The sequence below is a fragment of the Chrysochloris asiatica genome, unplaced genomic scaffold (genome assembly GCF_000296735.1).
Source record: "Chrysochloris asiatica unplaced genomic scaffold, ChrAsi1.0 scaffold00340, whole genome shotgun sequence".
NCBI lineage: Eukaryota > Metazoa > Chordata > Mammalia > Afrosoricida > Chrysochloridae > Chrysochloris > Chrysochloris asiatica.
The window spans coordinates 130,283-150,689 of NW_006408858.1; the positions used below are offsets into that span (position 1 = coordinate 130,283).

A 20,407-nucleotide genomic window follows, 5' to 3' on the forward strand; every position below is an offset into this window, starting at 1 on the left:
CACCGCCGCTGTTCCTGAGCGGGTGGCGGAAATTAGAATGGCCCTACCGCGGGTGCAGCTGGTGATCACTGCAGACGACTTTGGTTATTGCCCGCGGCGCGATGAGGGCATAGTGGAGGCCTTCCTGGTGGGGGCAGTGACCAGTGTGTCTTTGCTGGTCAATGGCACTGCAGCGGAGAGCGCGGCCGAACTGGCCCGCAGGTGAGGGGAACGGGCGGGACGCGGCGGGATCCCGGGGCGCCCAGTCCGCAGCCGCCTGATCTGTCGCTCTGCTCGCAGGCATAGTATCCCCACAGGCCTCCACGCCAACCTGTCCGAGGGACGCCCAGTGGGCCCGGCACGCCACGGAGCCTCGTCGCTGCTCGGCCCCGAAGGTTTCTTTCTTGGCAAAATGGGATTCCGGAAGGCGCTGGCGTCAGGAGACGTGGCGTTGCCTCAGGTGCGGTCAGGACACAGCTGTAGGGATGCCTGGGGAAGCCGTTAGGGGATGGAGCGAGCGTTACGTCATTCACATGCCAGAGGAGGCACACGCTGGGGGCGCCTCTCGGGAACTTCCTCTTAGAAGCTCAAGGGATCCATAATCCTCCCTTTTCTACAGGTGCGGGAGGAGCTGGAGGCCCAGTTGAGCCGATTTCGGGAGTTGCTGGGCAGGGACCCTACGCATGTGGACGGGCACCAGCACGTGCACGTGCTACCAGGTGGGGGATAAGTCAAGGTGGGGATGCATCCAGGAAAGTAGGGCATGCTCCCAGAAGGGGACATGCTTCCCTGGTGGCGCCTGTGTCCAAATGGGGGATACGCCCAGGAGTGCTCCTCCCAGGGAGACTCGCCGTCTGGACACCTCTCTGCCCGCAGGTGTGTGCCAGGTGTTTGCCGAGGCTCTGCAGGCCTTCGGGGTGCGTTTCACTCGGTTACCGCTGGAGCGTGGTGTGGGCGACTGCACCTGGCTCGAGGCCCCAACGCGGGCCTTTGCCTGTGCTGTGGGACGCGACGCCCGGGCCGCTATGGACCCCTTTTCCCGCCACGGCCTGCGGTGAGGCTCCCTGTTCCTATCCTGTCCTAGCCTCGCCCAATGCGTCCCTGCCAGCCCATCGGCTGATCCCACCTTCCACCCCTGTACCCACAGGTGGACCGATGCCTTCCTGGGCCTGAGCACATGTGGCCGCCATATGTCTGCCCACCGTGTTTCTGGAGCGCTGGCACGGGCTTTGGAAAACGCCCCAGCAGGTCATGCCCTGACAGCCGAGCTGATGGCACACCCGGGCTACCCCAGTGTACCCCCAACTGGGGGCTGCGGTGAGGGTCCTGACGCCTTCTCCTGCTCCTGGGAGCGGCTGCACGAGCTGCAAGTCCTCATGGCACCTGCATTGCGCACCCAGCTGGCTCAGGATGGCGTGCAGCTCTGCGCCCTAGACGTCTTGGACACCAAGAGGCTAGAGGAAAGGATTTTGGGTGAGGCCACTGTGGAGCCCTCCCTGAACCCTTCCCTACCTTGACTCTGATGGAGTCACTAATATTCCTTAGTATGAGAAAGCCTGTCAGAGTGGAGTCACCACAGCCAAGAACCAGGGCCTAGATCTGTGATTTGAGAATCACTTTCTGAGCCCAGCGCTGCCTCCTCAGTGACGTCCAGAGCTTGTGCAGCCCTTTCTGCCCATAGGATGGCCAGCCTGTAACATCTGGGTGGTGCCCTTTTGTGATGGCTATATTTGTCTTTATTGTCTAGGGACTGCGGGTAGAGGTCACCACATTAATAAAATACAGAATTTGTCATCTGATGGGGATTTATAAACCATGCCAGGCAACCCTCACCAAAACCAGACTAGTCAATATCCCAGAGAAGACATCCAAAAGATCCCTACATTCTTTTGTTCACTTGTCTCCTTTTTAAATTTTGGGGTGGGAGAAAATCATCTCATCATGCTGCTTTTGAGGAGGCATATCATATACTCCAAACTGTGATTTGAAAAACAAGACACATGTTCTGTACTTGTTGTTAGTAGATTCTGACCTGTAGCAACCAGTGTATTACAGTCTTTTTTTAAAAAAACTTAATGTAAGTTGGGGTGAAGGCTTAAAAAGTTCATACCCATTTTGTTCTCATGATTGATGTTACCATCCCCACAATGTTTAACAGCCTTCACCTCAATTTTTCCGTTTCCTATTCTAACCCTTCCAGGCTTCTGAACTTTATCCTTGGGCAAATGCTGCCTTTTTAATCTTAAATGACTGATTTTTCTAAAGAGTGCAGACTTCTCAAGTGTTTATCACCTTATAGGATTGTTTGGCTGACATTTGAGTCAAGAGGGTGAGTTCAGTTCCAGGCCTGATGGGTGACTAAGGGCTATAGTCTTGGTGGTGCACCACTCTATCTGTTCCACATTTTCTCCCACTCTATCTAGAATCTTTCAGAGTAGTCAGCAGTGCTATTCGCTGTAATCTTAATGGAAGCAGATCATCAGGTCTCTTCTGAGTTGCCCAAGTGCCAACCTTTGGGTTTGGACAAACCACTGGTATCACCTAGGGGAACTTTAAGGAGCTGTGGTTATGAGTTGGGCTGTTAATCTCAAGGTCAGCAGTTTAAAACTTAGCGGTTCTACAACAGACATATGAGGTTTTCTGCTCCTGTAAAGACTTACAGAAACCCTACGCAGGGTCACTATATGAGTCGGAACTGACTCCATGGCACATCAGGGGAACTTTGATCCCTGGAGTGCATTTACATTTCCCAGGAGAGGGGAGTCTTCTGTGGACATGGGCTCTGGGATCCCAGAGGGTCCTGGGTATGTGTGTTGACCTGGTGCCTCAGTATAGATCTAGATTCTGATCCTGAGAGAACAGATGGTTGTTGCAGAGGATAGAAAGGCAGATGGGAGACTACATGGTCCTGTGGCCTTGTCTCACTTCATTCTCATATTTATAACTAGTGAGACAGGCACCATTGTGCCCATTTTACAGAAGGCAGAGTAGAGACTTGACCTACTTACGATCTCATTTGGGCTAGGCACTTATCAAGGGAGTGAATGAATTCCCAAAGGGGTAACAAGGTGTGTGTGTGGGTGTACCCTCCATCCCTTTCCTTGACTGAATGTAGGCCCACTCTCCATCCTAATTTTTCTGTGACTTGACTTCTCTAGCTAGGGGGCCCAGGCTCAGGCTGCTGGGAATTGGAACCACTGTAAGGTTGGTCCCTCCTGCTGCCTACCCCTCACCTCAGCCCACTGTGGCCTGGCTCCTCTTGTAGGCAACTGGCTGGGACTGGGATGAGGGGTAGCCAGGTGGCAGGATGCTGGCAGAAGCACTTTCCTGAGGGAGGAGGAGGGGCTGAGCTCTGCCTTGTAGGAGTTCTGAGGAGGAAGCAGCAAGCTATGCACTGTTTGGGTAGGCAGGAGAGAGATTTGGAGCCTACAGCTGCCAAATGAATGAGGGTGGTTACAGTCCCCCAGGGGAGGGGAACTGAGCTGAGTGCCTGGAACTAGACTTCATGGCCAGAGTGTTATAAGAGAAAAGAGGTAGGAGGATCCAGCAACAGAAGTCCAGCTCAATGTGTGGGTGGGAAGTGGCAAGGGAGTGACTGTCATCCATTCTTGATGTGATACAGCTTGGCCTGCAAGGAGCTCATGCAGAGACACACAAGAACAAGCGATGTGATCTTAAGGGCCATAGCACAGCAGGAGAGCTGTGACAGGTTGGGGGCCAAAATCTTGCCATGGCTACTATTGGGGGCTGGGCCAGAGTTATTTTCACTCTGAGACCTCTGAAGCGGGTACAAGGCTCCTGAGGGGTCTGAGCAGCTTGTGGGACAACTTGCTGGTCACTTGGGACACAGGCCCCATGCTGAATGCTGCCTGGGGAAGGGGCTACACTAAGAGCCATGCCTCTTGACTTTCGTGCATTGCATGAGTACAGTCAAGAGCCAGTCGAACATGGGGGGCCGGTGGGGAGAATGGAGCAGGCCAGCTGAATTGTGGCATGTAGGCACTGCAAGATGGAGCCAGTGGTAACAGGGCAGGCAGAGGGACAGGCTGCCCACCTGGGGACCCCTGGCCAGGTGGCAGAAGGCACCAGTCAGAGGGATGAAGAAGATGCCTATGTGGCTCTGGGCCACAAGGTCAGTTTGAGCTGCAAAGTTGGCGATTCAAACCCACAAGGCACTCGTCGGAAACCCTAAACAGGGTTGCTATGAGTCAGAACCGATTCTGTGGCATGTAACAGCAACCATTTAGAGGAGTCCTGGTGTGGTGCTGCAGGGCCAGCACTGAACTGTGAACCACAAGGTTGGCAGTTCAAACCCACCAGCGGCTCCTTGGAAACCTTATACAGGGTTGCTATGAGCCAGAACCAACTTAACAGCATTTAATAACAGCAGGCATGACTTCTAACCACAAGTCCAAACGTATCAAGTATCAACTGCTTCTCGGAAACCCTATACAGGATCACTGAGTAAATGACACTTAAACATATCTGGGCTCAAGGAGCCTTACTGGAAGAAACTATCCAAAGCCACTCTGAGCACATGGCTTGCTCTGTGGTAAGTACACAGCTCACTGGCCCTCCAAGGCAAAACCTCTGCTACCTGGTTATGTATGATAGCCCTGGCTCTCACAATGTAGACTGGGTCTGTCTGGTGTCGAATTTCTGGCCCAGGGTTGATGTGGCATCCCACCTCCAGCACACCTTTCTGGGGGGCCATGCTTCTTCCTCTGCTTAGTGTTCATCGGTCACACTCTTGGGGTTGACAGAGCTGATGTGCTGACATGTGGAAGGTACTGTTTCTGTACACCAGAAGCCAGAACAGGTAGAGGGGCAGGCAGAGGTTCCAGGCCCTAGACCATAGCCTCCAACCCATGAGCCCTCCAGGACACAGGTGCTGCCTACCCCTCCCTGCCCCCCAACCCCGGGAGAGATGAAAACCCACACGTCTAACGATTTTTATTGGGGGTCAAACAGGGTTGCAGAAAGCCTAACCTCTGTCCCTGGAGGTAGGGGGGAGCCCTTGGAGGAATCATGAGTGGGCCCTGCAGGAGGCTTCCCTTCTCCTGAGGATCTGTGTTTTGGAGGAGCTCTGGTAGCATGGTAGTTATGAGTTGGGCTTCTTAACTCTTGATCGCAGTTCGCAACTACCAACTGTTCCAGCCCTGGAAACCCCTGGCACACCACTAGGTTTAGTCTTCCTCCAGCCTGCCCAGGTTTGCTCCATTTGCAAAAGGGAGTTCTGGCCACAGGAGGGGCTGCCTACTGACCTGCCATTAGAGAGCCAGGCCTCTACTTCTGGGGCAAATGATATGGATTCCAGGGTGGGGATACACAGAGAGGCCCTTTGTAATGACCAGAAAGAAGTGACATTGGGATAGGCAAGCCAGGGATACAGCTGCATCAGTATGAAGCACTTTGCTTAGGACTTTTCCAAAATTGGCAGTTTCTGAATTTCTAAAGGAAGCAATGAGAACAAATGGTGTCTTGTCTGGACTGCTTGTGACAGGTTTTGGCAATTTGATTACAAATCTGTGTGAGGGAGATGAAGTACATTTTCACCTTCCTGTGCTAGATAGATGTGGAAGGCTGGCTAGAGTTGAGCACACAAGAGCCCTAGAAACCTGCCCCTCATGTACCGAGAACTTCAGGAGCCAGGTTCATTTATGTTCCGTGGAGGCATGAACTCAGACAATGAAACACTGCATGCTGCTTCTGTACTTACCATCACTGCTCACCTTGGCCCAGGAAAAACCGGTAGACTCACAGGCTGTTAAGTCCTAAGACCATCTCTAGCTAGAGCACCAGGATTCAAACACAGCAAAGTTCCTTGTCGCCATCTTTCCCCATTAAGACTTCAGTCCCCAAGTAGCCAAGAGGGCAGCAACTGGTGGCTGACGCAGTGACATCACACATCTGGACCACCAGCTTCCTCTGGCTGTCAAGTATGATGGGCATTCTTGGTACCACTCACTGGCTTTCCAAAGACACCAACATTCAAATCCTTACAAGTTCGGCTGATGGTAAAGTCTAAGGTCAATTTTTATTTCTACAAAAAAAGGGCAGTCAAACAATATAAAACACATTGAAAGGACATCACTGAGTGAGCTTCAAGTGGAGGGTGGCTTTCTGCAAAGGCCGTGAGTCCAAAGGGGGAGAGGGAAGGTCATCTTGTTCCTGGGCTGGCTGGTTCCTAAGAGGTCAGCAGGCACGACACCAACTCCAGACCAATGCCATCTAAAGCCGGGTCCTGACAGTTCCGAGCCCACAAAGGACCGAGATGTATCATGTGGGTGTGGGAATGAGGGGCTGTGGTGGGGCTGCTGCTCAGAAGAGGTGGAGCACAAGCTCCATGGTGCATTCAGACGGAGCTTGGTGACAGATGCGCACGGGGTCTCAAGTGGATGTTCTGGCTTTAGCTTCATCGGCAACGACCAGCTGATCTTCCAGTAAGGGCTGAGGTGAGAGCTGACTTTGGGCCTGAGAGCCTTCCTGGTCAGATCAGGGTCTTCCAGCTGTTGGGCCCACCCCTCATGAACCACAGACCTGTTACTGTGGGCTTCCCTCAGCAGGCTAGTGCCAAAGCTGGGGATGGGAATAGCAGGTGAACCACCACACAGGCAGTGGGGTTTGCCCATTTACTCAACATTAGCTCCAAGTTTTACGAAAGAGCTGGGCTTCCCTTTTTACAACTTTTTTTTTTTTTTAAATAAGTGTGTGTTTGCTTGTTTTCAGATTTTTTTTTTTTAAAAAGGATGCTATTTATATACTGTGGAGTCGGGAGAACTGGACCCAACTCCTACACCTGGCAGTGCAGCTTTGAGAGAAGAGTCAACCCAAATGCCAATGGTGTCTCTTCTCTTTTGCCAAGGAGACAGGTGTGGATCTGGGGAAGTACACAGGTGGAAACTATAAACTGAAGGCAAGAAGAGTGGTATTTGTGAGGGCAGGGGAAGAAGGTGAGCCACCACCATTTTTCTCTCCAACTTTGGAAAAATAAAACAAAAAAAACACAACCATATAGGCTAATGAACATCAGGTGAAGATTTTGGATACATTTGGAGAAGAAAGTAAACACCATTCTTGGAAAATGGTTTGAAGCAGTGATTTTTAAAACAAAGAAAACAGAACTAGAACATCGTAAATTTTTAATCCTTTCTTTACAGGTTGCCTAGACCACTTTTGATTAAGAAAACTGTAGAAAGTTAGTAATGGCCACAAGCGGACGCCAGGCGGTGGCACGCGTCAATTCTCCACAGAGTCCTGCTTTGCGGGGGGGTTCTGAATGCACTGCTGGGGTCTCTGCTCACACTTGCTGGAATCATTCGCGGCAGATTTTTAGTCCACAGGTCGCTTTTCCCCATATTTCTTTGTAAACTCTTCAGCGTTCTTACAGAATTTTTTACGGTCCTTAGAGTATTCTTCAGCTAGGTCAGCCCGGAGCGGGTGTTCAGGCTGGGGGTCGTTGACCAGTGCTATGAGAGACTGGATTACTGCCGAGAGAAGGACAAGCATCGGTGGTTAGCATGGTCTCAGGAAGAGTAGAGCTCAGCCTAGAGATGAAGCTCGAACTATAACAGTGGCTTGACATCTAAGGGGCTTTTCAGATGAAGCAGCCTCTCAATTCATCCCAAATTCTAACCACTGGAGCTCAACCCATCTTTCCTTGGTAATCAGGAACAAGTGTTGGACAGCAAAGAGCCAACATTACATACAAGAACTGTTCACAGTGGCCTGATACATGGGGTCCCTTCACTGTTACCCCCAGAGCACATGCTTTGCTTCTCAAGGGCCATGTCTGAGTATGCTCACACCCTTGCTCTGTTCCAGCAGCATGCTTGGTTCAGGGCAGTGCCAATAGATGTTTACTGAGTGAGGAGATGAAAGGAGGGAAGCCTGTTCCATATAAAAGTGTACTAAGCCCACCCTGGAAAACCCCTAGGGGCATCTGAACCAACTACCCGTCCGACTGCTAACTGGTTGACAACCATCAAACAGTATCAGAGCTGCCATTTCCAAAGACATATCATGCCAATGTTCCCTGACAGTATGATCATACCCTAGATGTGCTGGATGAACAGCACTACGATGGAAGACTGTGAAGACTGTGCACACTTGGTAGGTGAGGGCAGCATGGGGAGCAGGGCCAGCAGCCATAGGCTGCTGCTCTTCTCTACAAGGACCACACCCCCTGGAATTCTGCCACCAACATCCCCAGCACCCCCATGTTTCCATCTTTTCTGATAGACTGTGGAGACTGATTACTTTACAAGGGGCCATGTGTTTCACCCCACCCTTACAAGGAATGGGTCAAAATAGTTATGCTGTCTGCATCGTGCACGAAGCAATCTGTAAAAGGTACAACTACTCAGTGGAACTGCTGAGTGAAGAGACAGCACAGTCTCTAGGCAAAGCAGAGGAGAGAGGAGGCTCAGGGGTGGCTGATGGTCCCTGCTGAGGGGTAGCTGGGCAGGGAGGGTCAGATGGGTGAGCAGCAACAGCCTTCTCCAACTTAATCTGGGGCTCCTGTTTACAGCCTTCCCCATCCCTGCCAATGGGATTACACTGGAGGTAAATGTTTGTCTCTTTAACATTTCTCAGTTCTCTTACTCAGCTGCTAACCCAAAGGTTGGAGGTTCAAACCCACCCGAAAGCACTTTGGAGATACATTTCCAAAAGATCAAATGTTGAAAATCCTATAGATACATATGGGGTCGCCATAAGTCAGAGTCAACTGAATAGAAGCTGGTTGTTTTTTGTTTTGTTTTAAACTGAGTAGAAATGGTACTACAGCTGTTTTGTTTCTACTTCCAACTGTTGGTATACCACTATATACCATATAACCTAACCACATGTAGCCTAAGTCATTATTTACTTAATACACTTATGTGTATCACCGTCATTTTTAATATAACTACTTTAAAAAGGAAAGGAAATGTGACATAGCAACTCCAATGGAAAACCATTTTCATGTGCCTTTAATAGAAGGCCAGCGACGGCCATTCAAGGCACAACAACTTGTTTACATTTGTCAGGAGTAACAAAGGAAAGAGTCAGGAATAGGGGGAAACTGAATGTGTGGTTATTGCCTCCATGAATGACTGCCTCCTTTGATACAAACCAGAAGACCTGCATGGTTTCTGGTGCCTGGCTACCATTACTGGATATTTTGATCAAAGTTTCTATAAAAGAATCCTAAGCAAAAGGGGGAATATGCAAAACAGAATTTTTATGGACTCTAGACTTTCTTGAGCCATGAAAGCTGGATGAACCTGAAACTACTGTTCTGAGATACTCTTAAAACCTTAAACCAAAAATATTACCTGAAGTTTTCTTTAACACAATATGTATGTATATATATGATCAAATTGAGAACAACAACTCAACAGGTTAGATAGGAACCTTAGAGGGCAATGAATTTGTTAATAAATGCCTAAGACCATAGGTGGAATCTGAATCCCCATCCAGAATTTTCTTGAAGTGGGAAATTTCCACTTGGAAGGACAAGCAGACCAGCCTGGAGCAGCTAGAAGAACAGAAGATACTTCTTGAAAGAAAGATCAGCAGGAAAATTCAAAAACAATAATGGCAGTCTGATTGAATACTACAAGAACAAGCAAGTTGTTCACCGGAGAGGGGAGACATCAAGGGAAGCGTTTGGGTCCCCTGAGGACAAACCCCCTTCCAAGACTAAGACTCAAGGGGAATACACGAGCAGGCATGTGATCTTGCTGGTGACTACGTTGGTCTACTGATAAGGGATAGTGGGGGAAAAACAGCAGTGAAGTTGTGAGCTAAGTCCAGTCACGTTCAACAGACTCCTGTCCACCTGGATTAAGACCTGGTTGGCCAGCAGTATGGTGAGACCTGGGGACTCCTGGACCCAGGGCAGGGACATGGCCACAGAGGACTAGAGCTGAGAGTGAAGTGTCCAGTTGATATGGAGTGAGGGGAGATGTTTAAACACACCCATACTTGCAGATAGCACCCATCTGACCTGGGTTCAATGGCTGGATGATCAGAACTAAACTAGAAGAAAGAAGAGGGAAAAAAAACAGTAATCCGCTACAATTTGATGAACTTGACTACACTTATGTAGTAGCTCAAAAGAGAACGAATCTTTAGAGCAAGGATCATTCCCACCCCCCTTGGTACACCGGGTTGACAGGGATGGGCAACTTACACACTGGCTACCCAAAATAATGGGCTACAAAGGCATGAAGTGACTGCTTACAAGCTTTCAAGAGGGAGCCTAGTTTCAGAGGGAAGGCAGAATCTCCACTGAGTGGTTTCCAACCTGTCTTGATGGGTGAAAAGAGATGGGGATAAGACTCTCATGGTTCAATAGTGAATAATTGCTATCAGGACTGACTGTATGTTACAAATGTAAAGGTAGGCACTTTGTAACAAAAGGAGGGGAGTGGTTGATTTTGCAGTCCAGGAATGGAGGACCATCAAGGGAGAAGACCAAGGGACCCTATCCAGAGAAGCAGTGACACCAGAGACAATGACATGGAGAGATGGAGTGGTTGGGGACTTTGGACTCAAGGCGGGAGAGGGTCTGTGTGCTGACGGCTGGAGGGTTCAGGCTTGCGGGGTGTGCCCTTTGGTCGTTTAAATGGTTGTATATTCCTGAGTGCTTCAGTGTATATCAAAAACACACAACAGAAGGAATGGAAGCAAATGTTGTTGAATGATGATGCACGGAAGGGATTGTAATCATTGCAGTGAAACAAAATACAATAGGATGAATGTAAAGCTGATGTTCTCTCATGTAAACTACCAGCCAATTCACAATAAAAACATTTAAAAAAAAAGAAATGGAGGGTGAGAATTGCTGCACAACTTGAAGAATATAATTAATGTCAATGAACAGTACATACAGAAATTATTGAATTGATATTCTTTGCTGTGTATATAATATTCAACAAAAATTAAAACCAGTAATCATACTCAACAGGAGAGTGTGCAGCATCCCCTCCTGATTTTTTTTTACTTCAAACTTGAAACCATGTTGGTTTGGCAGCATAACATAAATAGTTAGCATCCTGGCCTTTCCCATGATTAGAAAAACCAAGGGCCTTCTAAGGACACTGACGGGTTCCCTGTTATGCTTTCTACTTTTTGCTAGGATCTCACATTAGTGCTTCGTGTCTCAATAGAAAATCATCTTGCTTTCTAAAAAATAGTCCACCTGCAAGCTTGCTCTTTTTCAATTCAGTCCTAAGAATTGGCCACACAGCAATATGCTCAAAGGCACCCTGGTGGTACTGTGGGGTAGGTACTGAGGCCACTAACTGACAGGTGGGTGGTTTGAAGCCTCCAGTCTTAAAGGGAGAAAGACTAGGCACTCTGCTTTTGTGAAGGTTTACAGCTTCGGAATCCCTATGGGGCAGTTCTACTTTGTCCTATAGGGTTGCTAAGACTTGGAATTTACTAGATGGCTGTGGGTTTTAACATGCTCAAATTTCTGTAGTTGCTCTGATGAACATTTAACATTTCAACCCTTCCTCTGTTCCTTTGGAAGGGTTTTGGGCTCCTCTGTGTGTCAATTCATTTGAGAGTAAGAACACCAAACGATCCCATACCCCAGGCACCTCTGCCCTCAAGTCCCTAGTAAAGGCTAAGTCCTTGTACAAGGGGACTTCATCTTCCAACACAGAGCTGGGATTTTTATAGGAAAAAAACCAGGCCATGTGCCTTTCTGCAATCCCACCAGCAATGGATGAGGTTTCCAATGTCTCCTTTTTTTCCTTTTATAAACAGTAACTTCTACCCAGCCAAGGGACATGCCTGCTGGCACGCCTATCCTTCCTGAGCTTTCAGCATTCACTCCTTTCCCACAAGCTCTTACATTTCTTGTCATTCTGTCACAGGAAGGAAGGCCAGCTTTTCTGGTGATAGGCTTCCAGGGATATATTGAGAATGGCTGTTCATATCAACTGCTACAAAGCTCAACTGCAGCCTTACCCACTCTCTTTGATCTAATCACCAGCATAAGTTGTTGCTGATTCTGACCCATGGTGCCCTCATGAGTGTCACAGTAGAATCATGAATCAAAAGGTTTTCAGTGGCTGATCTTTTGGAAAGGTTATCGCCAGGCCTTTCTTCCAAGGTGCCTCTGGGTAGACTCTGGTTAATAGTTGAGTGTGTTAACCATATCCGCCACACAGGAAACTCCTCTTTCATCTAAACAGATCTTGTATTGCTTAAGGTCCTTTCTTATAAGAAAAGCCACCCCAAAACCTGAAGTTTAGAAATAAAATCTAGACCCTGTCCATGATGCAGTCTAGTTATTTCCAGGGGACAATAGAGAGGTCAAGTACAACTGAATCAAGTACTTTTGCTAAAACGAAATTTAAAAAGTACATGTGTGTGTTCACAGACTTCCAGACACAGGCAGGCAAATCCAAATCCTGAGAATTCCACGACCACTAAAGTCACTGTCCTTCATCTAGGCACATACCCTTGAACCTGATGTCCCGTATACAACAAATATGAGCCACAGAACTCTTGCTAGTCCTTTCTTTGACCCTGACTGAAAGACCCTCTCCAAGGTCCTTGGTCCTTTAATAAGTACAAGTGCTAACTGCTAAATGAGAGCACCTTGAACACTGCTTTCCCATTCCCATGGGCAGACACACAACACCATCCAATAGACCCAGTGCTTGGCCCCTACTGCACGCACCTGCAGCAAACCCGTAGGCAAGCCTGTCTCTGTGAACCCACTGGGCTCTGAGCACTCCAGGGCCAGGGCAAAAGAAGGGCCTTCCCAAACCCCTGTGTAGAGTAATCATTCCACTGAGGTGGACCATCCTGTAGTTTGTCCTGTATTCACGTGAATTGATGAGTAGAATCACTCTGGACTCTGCCTGAAGCAGGCACTGGTTCATTCCCACATGGCTTCAGGAGGGACCCCAGCTGTTCTCCACCTGCCAGCAGCACCCACAAATGAACACCACCTAAGGGGAGTCATGTGGAACACATCTCACCTTGGTCAGTTTTGGTTGCTGGCTTCCAGTTTTCAGCACTAATTACCGGCAGGCAAACCTGACCCTTTTCATCGATGTTTGGGTGATAGATCTTTGTTTTAAATGTGATCTTCGGTGGTTTGAACGGGTACTCTGCTGGAAAGTTGATTTCGATTCTGAAGGCGCCCTTATCATATGGAGGGTTGTCCTGGAAGGTGAGAGATGAAAGCAAAATAAACACATGACAGTTCATTCATACACCTGTATTTGAGATAGGAAAGGTCCAATTACATTTGGTTAGTTGAAAAACTAATTTTTAATAACTGAAGATTTGTTCCCTTCAGAGCATGTACACAGTCAGAATGTCTAAAGCAGTATATCTGTTTAACACTAAGAAGTCTGAGGTGGTTGTCCTTCTCACAGGACCATCAAACCCAAACCCACTGAGTCAATTCTGACTCAGCTACTCTTCAGAATAGAGTGGAATTCTGAGACTGTCAATCGTTACTGGGAGCAGACAGCTTTATCTTTCTCCCACAGAGTAGTTTGTGGGTTTCAAAGACCAAATCTTTGATTAGCAGCCAAGTGCTTAACCACTGTGCTAACAGAACCCCTCTCAAGACCCACACCACAGGCAAATGAAGTCAAGCCCAGGTCATAATTTTGTGTGCTGACAAGCGTCAGAGCTGGACCCAAACCATTTTCTCAGGGTAGAGCAAGCACGCACCCTGCCCCAGCATCTGAGAAGTCTACACATTGATGGTCCTAGGAACCAAGAGTTGCTCCAGGTCTAGAAGTGCATTCACTAACCCAAGAACAAATATGAAACTTTCTGCTCCAGTAAAGATTTATAGCCTTGGAATCTCTATACAGGGTTGCTATGAGTCAGTAACAATTTTAAGGTATAAGGTTATGCTTTATTTTATAATATATGACTCAAAGGACACTTACAAAAAAAAAAAAAAAAAAAAAAAAGTCCTAAGAAATGGCCTTCATTCCCATCCCTCATTCCCAGGCTAAGTAAGGCCTTCCAAGCTGCTTGGTGGCCAGCCAGGTCACACCCAAACTAAACTCTGGGACTGACAGAGTACCCAGCCCACTCTTGGCAGGCCTCAAAAAAGCCCTGCCGCTTAGGGAAACACAATCAAAACCAAAGGAGATGCCACTTTAACCCAGCCAAGATGACTATGATTAGGAAAACGCAAAGAAAAAAAAGTGTTGGTGAGGATGTGGAGAAATTGTTGGTGGGGATGCAAAACTCATTTCTGGGTATGTAATATGACTTGGAAATAAAGATTGAAAACAGATTTGTGTATCCCAATGTTCAATGCACCATTGTTCACAATAGCCAAAAGGTGGAAGCAACCTAATTGCCCATCAACAGATTTAAAGAAAAAACAAAACACAGCACATACATCTGTAGGATAAAATACTAGACCACTAATTGTTAAGTCAGTGGCTCAAACCCACCAGCTGCTTCTTGAAAACCCTATGCGGTGTTACTAAAAGTCAGAACCAACTTGATGACACTTAACATTATCATAGATGGAGACTGAAGATATTTGATGAATGAAATTATTCAATTAAAAATGGGCAAATATTAAGTATTGCATGACCTCACTTAAATGAAAATGCAAGAACAGGTAAAAATGAATTGTTGTGGATAGACACCATTGAGTTGGCTCAGACTCAGACTTAACCTGTACACCATGGGTGACGCTTCATATTTAAAACACCAGTGGCATAGCTTTCAGCATCACAGCAACACAATAGCCACCACAGTAAAACCAACTAGCAATGCAGGAAATGTGTATGTAGAGATCTACATTTATTGAGGTTATCAGGGGCAGGTGCTTGCTGCTAGAATCAGTGAAAAAGAATCTCAACAAGATGGACTATCACAGAGGCAGCAACAATAAATGCAAACATAGGAATAATTATGAGGATGGCGCAGGACTGGGAAGTGTTTCATTTTACTACACAAGGAGCTACAAAACCTGTGGAAAAATGAAATGAAAAGGTAATGGAAATTTCCCATAAACTTTTTAAACTCTCTTTACAACATGCAGTGTTTGCCCTTTTGTGAACAACTAATTTCACTTAGCATAATGTCCTCCAGGGTCAACATGTTGTGAGGTGTTCAACAGATTCATCCTTATTCTTCAACGTTTTATAGTAATCCACTGTGCATATGTACCAAAAGTTTGTTTAGCCCTTCTCTGTTGATGAGTATTTAGGCTGTTCCCATCTTTTGATGAGTCTCTTATAAACAGCAGATTGAAGGGTCCTGCTTTCTTATCCATTCGGCTTTATGTCTCTTGACTGTTACACTTAATCCATTTACATTCAGTGTAATTATCTACAGGTTTGAATTGATAGTTATCATTTTTCTGTATGCTTTTCTGTGCTGCTGGATTCTTTGTTGCACACGATTTTTCTATACTGAGTTCATTTTGTTTGTGGGTTTTCTTTTCATTTCTATTGTGTTAATGATTACTAAATATTTCTGATTTTCCGTTTTCTTATTTTGACATGCACGTATATTATTTTTCTTTAAAGTTACCCTGTAATACATTAATTCTTCCCTATTTAAAACAGTTTTATCTTGAAACTTACTTGACTTTCTCCATCATTTGGAAGTTGTTTATCTATATGATTCCTTCTTTTTCCTTTGTTATTAAGTGCTGTTGAGTCAGTTCTGATTCAGAGACCCTGTAAAGGGTTTCAGAGAAGCAGTTGGTGAATTTGAACTAACATTGCAATTCAAACCAATCTTGCAGTCCAGTACATTATACCTTAGCACGACACCTGGACTCCGTTTGCTTTGTAGTTGACTTAATTATATATTGATATCTCTGGTACCCTATGTTCAGTCTTATAGGTTCGTTTTGTTGTACTTCAATACCTGGATTGCGGATCCTCGTGTGGCAATGTAGGATCAGCACTGGACTGCAAACCACAAGGTTGGCAATTCAAAGTCAGCAGCAACTCCTTGGAAACTCTATACAGGCTTTCTATGAGTTGGAATCAATTCAACAACAGACTGAGTTCTTGGTGTCATGTATGCTAATCTCAAGTTGTTGTCAGCTATTCTTGGTTTTTAGTCTAAAAAAAACCCTTCGGTAAATTTTGTAAAGTTGGTCTGGCTATTACAAATTCCTTTTAATTTTTGCTTATGTAGAAATGTCCTAATTTCGTTGTCATATTTGTAGGAAATCTTTGCTGAGTATATGACTCTTGGTTGGCATTTTTTTTTTTTTCTTTTAGTGTTTTGCATATGTCTTCCCATTGCTGTCTTGCCTACATGGCTTTTGCTGAGAAGTCAAAGCTTAGTCTTTATTCTCAGGATTCTTGTCTTTGATTTCGGAAAAGTTTGATTATATGTCTTAACGATTTTCTTTGGAGATCTTCTTCCAACATCTCTGGCAATTTTCTCTGTGCTTGTGTCTTTCTGTTGGGAATTCTGATCACCCATAAGTTGTTCTTCTTCACGGTGTCCCACATAATTCTTAGACTTTCTTTGGGTTTTTCATTCTTTTTTCTGATTGTTCTTCTAGCATACTAGTATTTAGAGGTTTATCTTTAAGTTCACTAATTCAGGCTTTCATTGCTTCGCATCTATTCCTTTGTCCTTTCAATCTATTGTCCATTTCTGAGATCTCAGTATTGATCTTCTGGGTTTCTAATCGCAGGTTTTTCATTGTTTCAAAAGGAAGATGAGTTTTTTTGTACAACCTGAATATCAATGTTATGGAATTGTACATGTAGTTGGTATATATTCTTCTGTGAATATTCATAAAAAAAATAAACTATTAAAAACAACCGAAAAGTGGGAATAGAGGCAAATACTGTTAACTAATGGTGCACAGAGGGGATTGTAATCATTGCAGTGAAAGAAAAATACAACTGATTCAGTGCAAAACTGATGTTTTGCTATGTAAACTATCACTCAATTCACTATATGTATATATATATATATATATATATTTATATATATATACACACACACACACATACATATATATATATATAGTTGTTGTTGTTAAGTGCCGTTGAGTTGGTTCTGACCTATAGCAACCCGGTATAGGGTTTCCGAGGAGCAGCTGGTGAGCTTGAATGCTGACCCTGCAGTTCAAACAGCTTTGCAGTCTGGCGCGTTAACCCACAGTGCCACACTATATATATATACACATACACACAAACATATAAGTAATTAAAGCAGAGACTTGAACAGATACGCGTAACATAAGCTATTCACAGCAACAGTAGTCACCGTAGCCAAAAGGTAGAAACAGCTCATGTGCCCATAGATAGAGGATAAATAAATTGTGAACTACGCAACAATGGAATAATATTCAGCCATAAAGAGAAATGAGTCGGAACCAAAGGACAAATATTGTATAATTCCACTTATATGGAGTCCTGGTGTGGCACTGTAGGATAAGCACTGGATTGCTAACCATAAGGTCAGTGGTTCAAACCCACCAGCTGTTCCTCAGAACCCTATGCACTATCACTATGAGTCAAATCTACTCTATGGCACTTAATAACAACAATATACAGGAATTATCTATAATAAACAATACATAAAAACAAACTTTTTAGCAGTTACTAGGGGTGGCACCATCAATCATCTGTCAGTTTGTCGCATTGTGGTGGCTTGTGTGTTGCAGTGATGCTATAAGCTAGGCCACCCCTTTTTTAAATACCAGCAGGATCACTTATGGTGGACAGGTTTCAGTGGAGCTTCCAGACTAAAACAGACGAGGAAGGAGAAGAATCGAAATAGTTGTGAAAGGTTAACCATTGAAAACCTTATGAAGGAGACAGGGCTTGATGGCGGATAGGGTAGAGGTGCAGTGAAGATCTGCGTCAGCAATACCCCAGAATACCAGGTGAAGCGGGTTCAGGGGAAAGCTCCAAAACTCTGAACCACATATATAGGAATATTTTTAAAAGTTTGAAGGCTTATAGCTAGTGGAATTTGTAGCAGAAGCAAGAAATCTATTGCTTTCTAATTCAAGACACTCAGCTGCTCCTGGAGCTGCCATCTTGGGCGAGACCAACCGGGGGAAGGACCAGAGCAGCCATAGACGCCTGACAGAACCACAGAGATAAAGGTGTGGACATTCTTTTTTTTTTTTTTGGTATCTATTCACTGGGCTCTTACTGTCTGTGTACCTCCATTCTGGTGACTAGAGGGGGTGCCTGAGTGAGTGGGTACCCAATCCCCCTTCTCAGAGGATTCTACTATGTACGCACAAATCTCTTCAAAATTTAAAGAGACAAAGTTTCCACTTAAAACCAAATGGCCATAGCTGGCCCTGAACTGTTTATAACTAGAAAAAAATGCCTGAATGGGGATTGTAGAGCAGGACAGGCAGACTAAAAAGGAAATAGACCAAAAATTAAATCCTAAGTTACGTCACAATGACCCACAGTGGCATCTTGAAATTTCTAAGGAAAAAGAGTGAAAAGGGAAGCCCATCTCCTGATCACATCTACCTGGAGGCAATCAACATAAAAAAATACCAAAATACACACCCATCTAAGTGTTAAGGCCACAGATAACTCCTGAATATGCCCAAAAAACAGAGTCAGATGACCGTATCAGCACATGTCCAGAAACGAGATGAAGTGACTGAGGAAAATGAGCTGAAAGTAGACCTATGCTCCATACTGGAAGATGGGCAGGCTTTGGAAATGCCTGAGAAGGAATTCAGAGAAATGATTATAAAATGTATCAAAACACTATACAAAGGAGTTGAGAAAAATAAAGAAGTAAGGAAAGCACTACAGGAACAATCAAATAAAATAGGTACAGCATTGGAAACAATTAAAAAAGGTCCAAACGAGTAGATTAGAAGAGATAGAAGCCAGATCCAGTGAGCTAGAAGATAAATCTCTCAACACTACTAAGATAGAAGAGCAAACACAAAATATTAAAAAATCTGAAGAAGGCCTAAGATTCATGTTGGAGAACATGAAGAGGAATAACTTAAGAATTATTGGTATTCTGGAACAGGAAGAATCACACAAGTCCACAGCTCGGATCTCTCCAACAGAAACCATGGCAAGAAGGTAATGGGGAGACATACATAAAATCCTGAAAGAAAAAAACTGCCACCCAAGAATCCTCTATCCAGCAAAGCTGTCAATCAAATACGATGATGTAATAATCATCAAAACATTCCAGGATAAACAGAAGCTAAGGGATTTTGCCAAAGCCAAACCTGCTATGAAAAACATCCTAAATGAAGTTCTGTGGATTGAGAACAGACAACAACTAGACAATGATGTATGTGGAAGCATCACCCTGAACTCAATCAAAAACAGAGGAGTCAAGAACAAAATAAAATGATAAGAACAGAGGATCTGGAAGGTCAGTCCATGATCAAAACAATTATGATGTGAAAGAAGCTAAACACAGAGGGGCAGTGATCTAGGTGGCGGGAAGGTCAGGTAGATTACAGAATAAAATGGACTGTCTTGGGTATGGGGTGGAGGGTTTAGTTGGGTGTTGGGGAGGGCAATACAAGAAGGGGGAGGAGACGGAATAACTAGATAGGGAAATACTGAGACAAGTTTGCATGTCCGAAGTGGGACAGAGGTAACCAGTGATACATGCTCAAACTTGGAACAACAGGGCTCTGTGATACAGGGATCTAGGCATAGTCTGAAGAGGGGACATAATACTAAAATGTTTGACTGTCTTACGAATATTGGTTTCCCTTGCCTAGCATTGTAAAACAGACACTTGAGTGGGATAGAAAGGAATGTTGGGAAACATGTTTAGAGAAAACTTGTAAGCCTGTCTTCAGCCTATAACTGAGTGGAATACCTAAAAGGGGTTCTAGAACTTGCCAGTGAAATAGGCCTTGTGCAAAGCCTTTATAGAGTATAGGATCTTAGGTAGAATCCTGAATCCCATCCAGAATTTTATGAGGTGGGACACTCACACTTGCAAGGACAGGCAGACCAGCCTGGAACAGCTACAGTGACAGAAGATACATCCTCAAAGAAAGATCATTAAGAAAAACACAAAACAAAAAAGTCAGCATGACTGGCTACTATAAGAATAACCAAGCTGTTCGCCAGGAAGACATTTAAGTTCCTTCAGGACAAACTCGCCACTAAGACTGGAACTCAAAGAGAACACACAAACAAGAATGTAAGCTTGCTGGAGACCACACTGGTCTACTGGTGAGAGGAAGAGGAGGAAAAGCACCAATGCAGAAATGGGCTGAGTTCAACCACAGTCCATTGACTCCCACTGACTTGGAGATGAGAGAGAGAAGAGGAAGAGCTGGTTGGTCCAAAGTGTGGTGAGACCTGGGGACACTTGAGCCCATGGACAAGGACATAGCCACTGAGGGCTAGAGCTGAGTGTGAAGCATCCAGCTGATATGAAATGAGGGGAGATGCACAAGAACATCAATACTTGCAGACAGTAACCTTTTGAC

At 45.4% G+C, this 20,407-nt stretch overlaps 2 protein-coding genes across 2 annotated transcripts in view; one reads left to right on the forward strand and one right to left on the reverse strand.

Moving 5' to 3' along the window:
• The first annotated feature begins 37 nt into the window (after positions 1 to 37).
• On the forward strand, positions 38 to 1,496 carry YDJC (YdjC homolog (bacterial)). The gene is made up of 5 exons (XM_006875837.1): positions 38 to 201; positions 280 to 439; positions 599 to 698; positions 856 to 1,033; positions 1,127 to 1,496. Exons 1-5 carry the CDS (start codon positions 38 to 40, stop codon positions 1,494 to 1,496), a joined length of 972 nt encoding a protein of 323 aa, XP_006875899.1.
• A 5,517-nt stretch (positions 1,497 to 7,013) lies between these two features.
• The window catches only part of UBE2L3 (ubiquitin-conjugating enzyme E2L 3), a 103,363-nt gene continuing 89,969 nt past the window's right edge, over positions 7,014 to 20,407 (reverse strand). Inside the window, exons 3-4 of the mRNA XM_006875801.1 lie at positions 12,966 to 13,152; positions 7,014 to 7,466 (exon numbers count right to left, since the gene is read on the reverse strand). Of these exons, the coding sequence (XP_006875863.1) occupies positions 7,312 to 7,466; positions 12,966 to 13,152 (342 nt within the window). The 3' untranslated portion in view covers positions 7,014 to 7,311. The remainder of the gene's footprint in view (positions 7,467 to 12,965; positions 13,153 to 20,407) is intronic.

Coding starts and splice junctions, on each gene's coding strand:
- YDJC (XM_006875837.1), top strand. CDS start 38: ATGGCCCTACCGCGGGTGCAGCTGGTGATCACTGCAGACGACTTTGGT. Junction 202..279: donor GCGGCCGAACTGGCCCGCAG/GTGAGGGGAACG, acceptor CTCTGCTCGCAG/GCATAGTATCCCCACAGGCC. Junction 1,034..1,126: donor TTTTCCCGCCACGGCCTGCG/GTGAGGCTCCCT, acceptor CTGTACCCACAG/GTGGACCGATGCCTTCCTGG.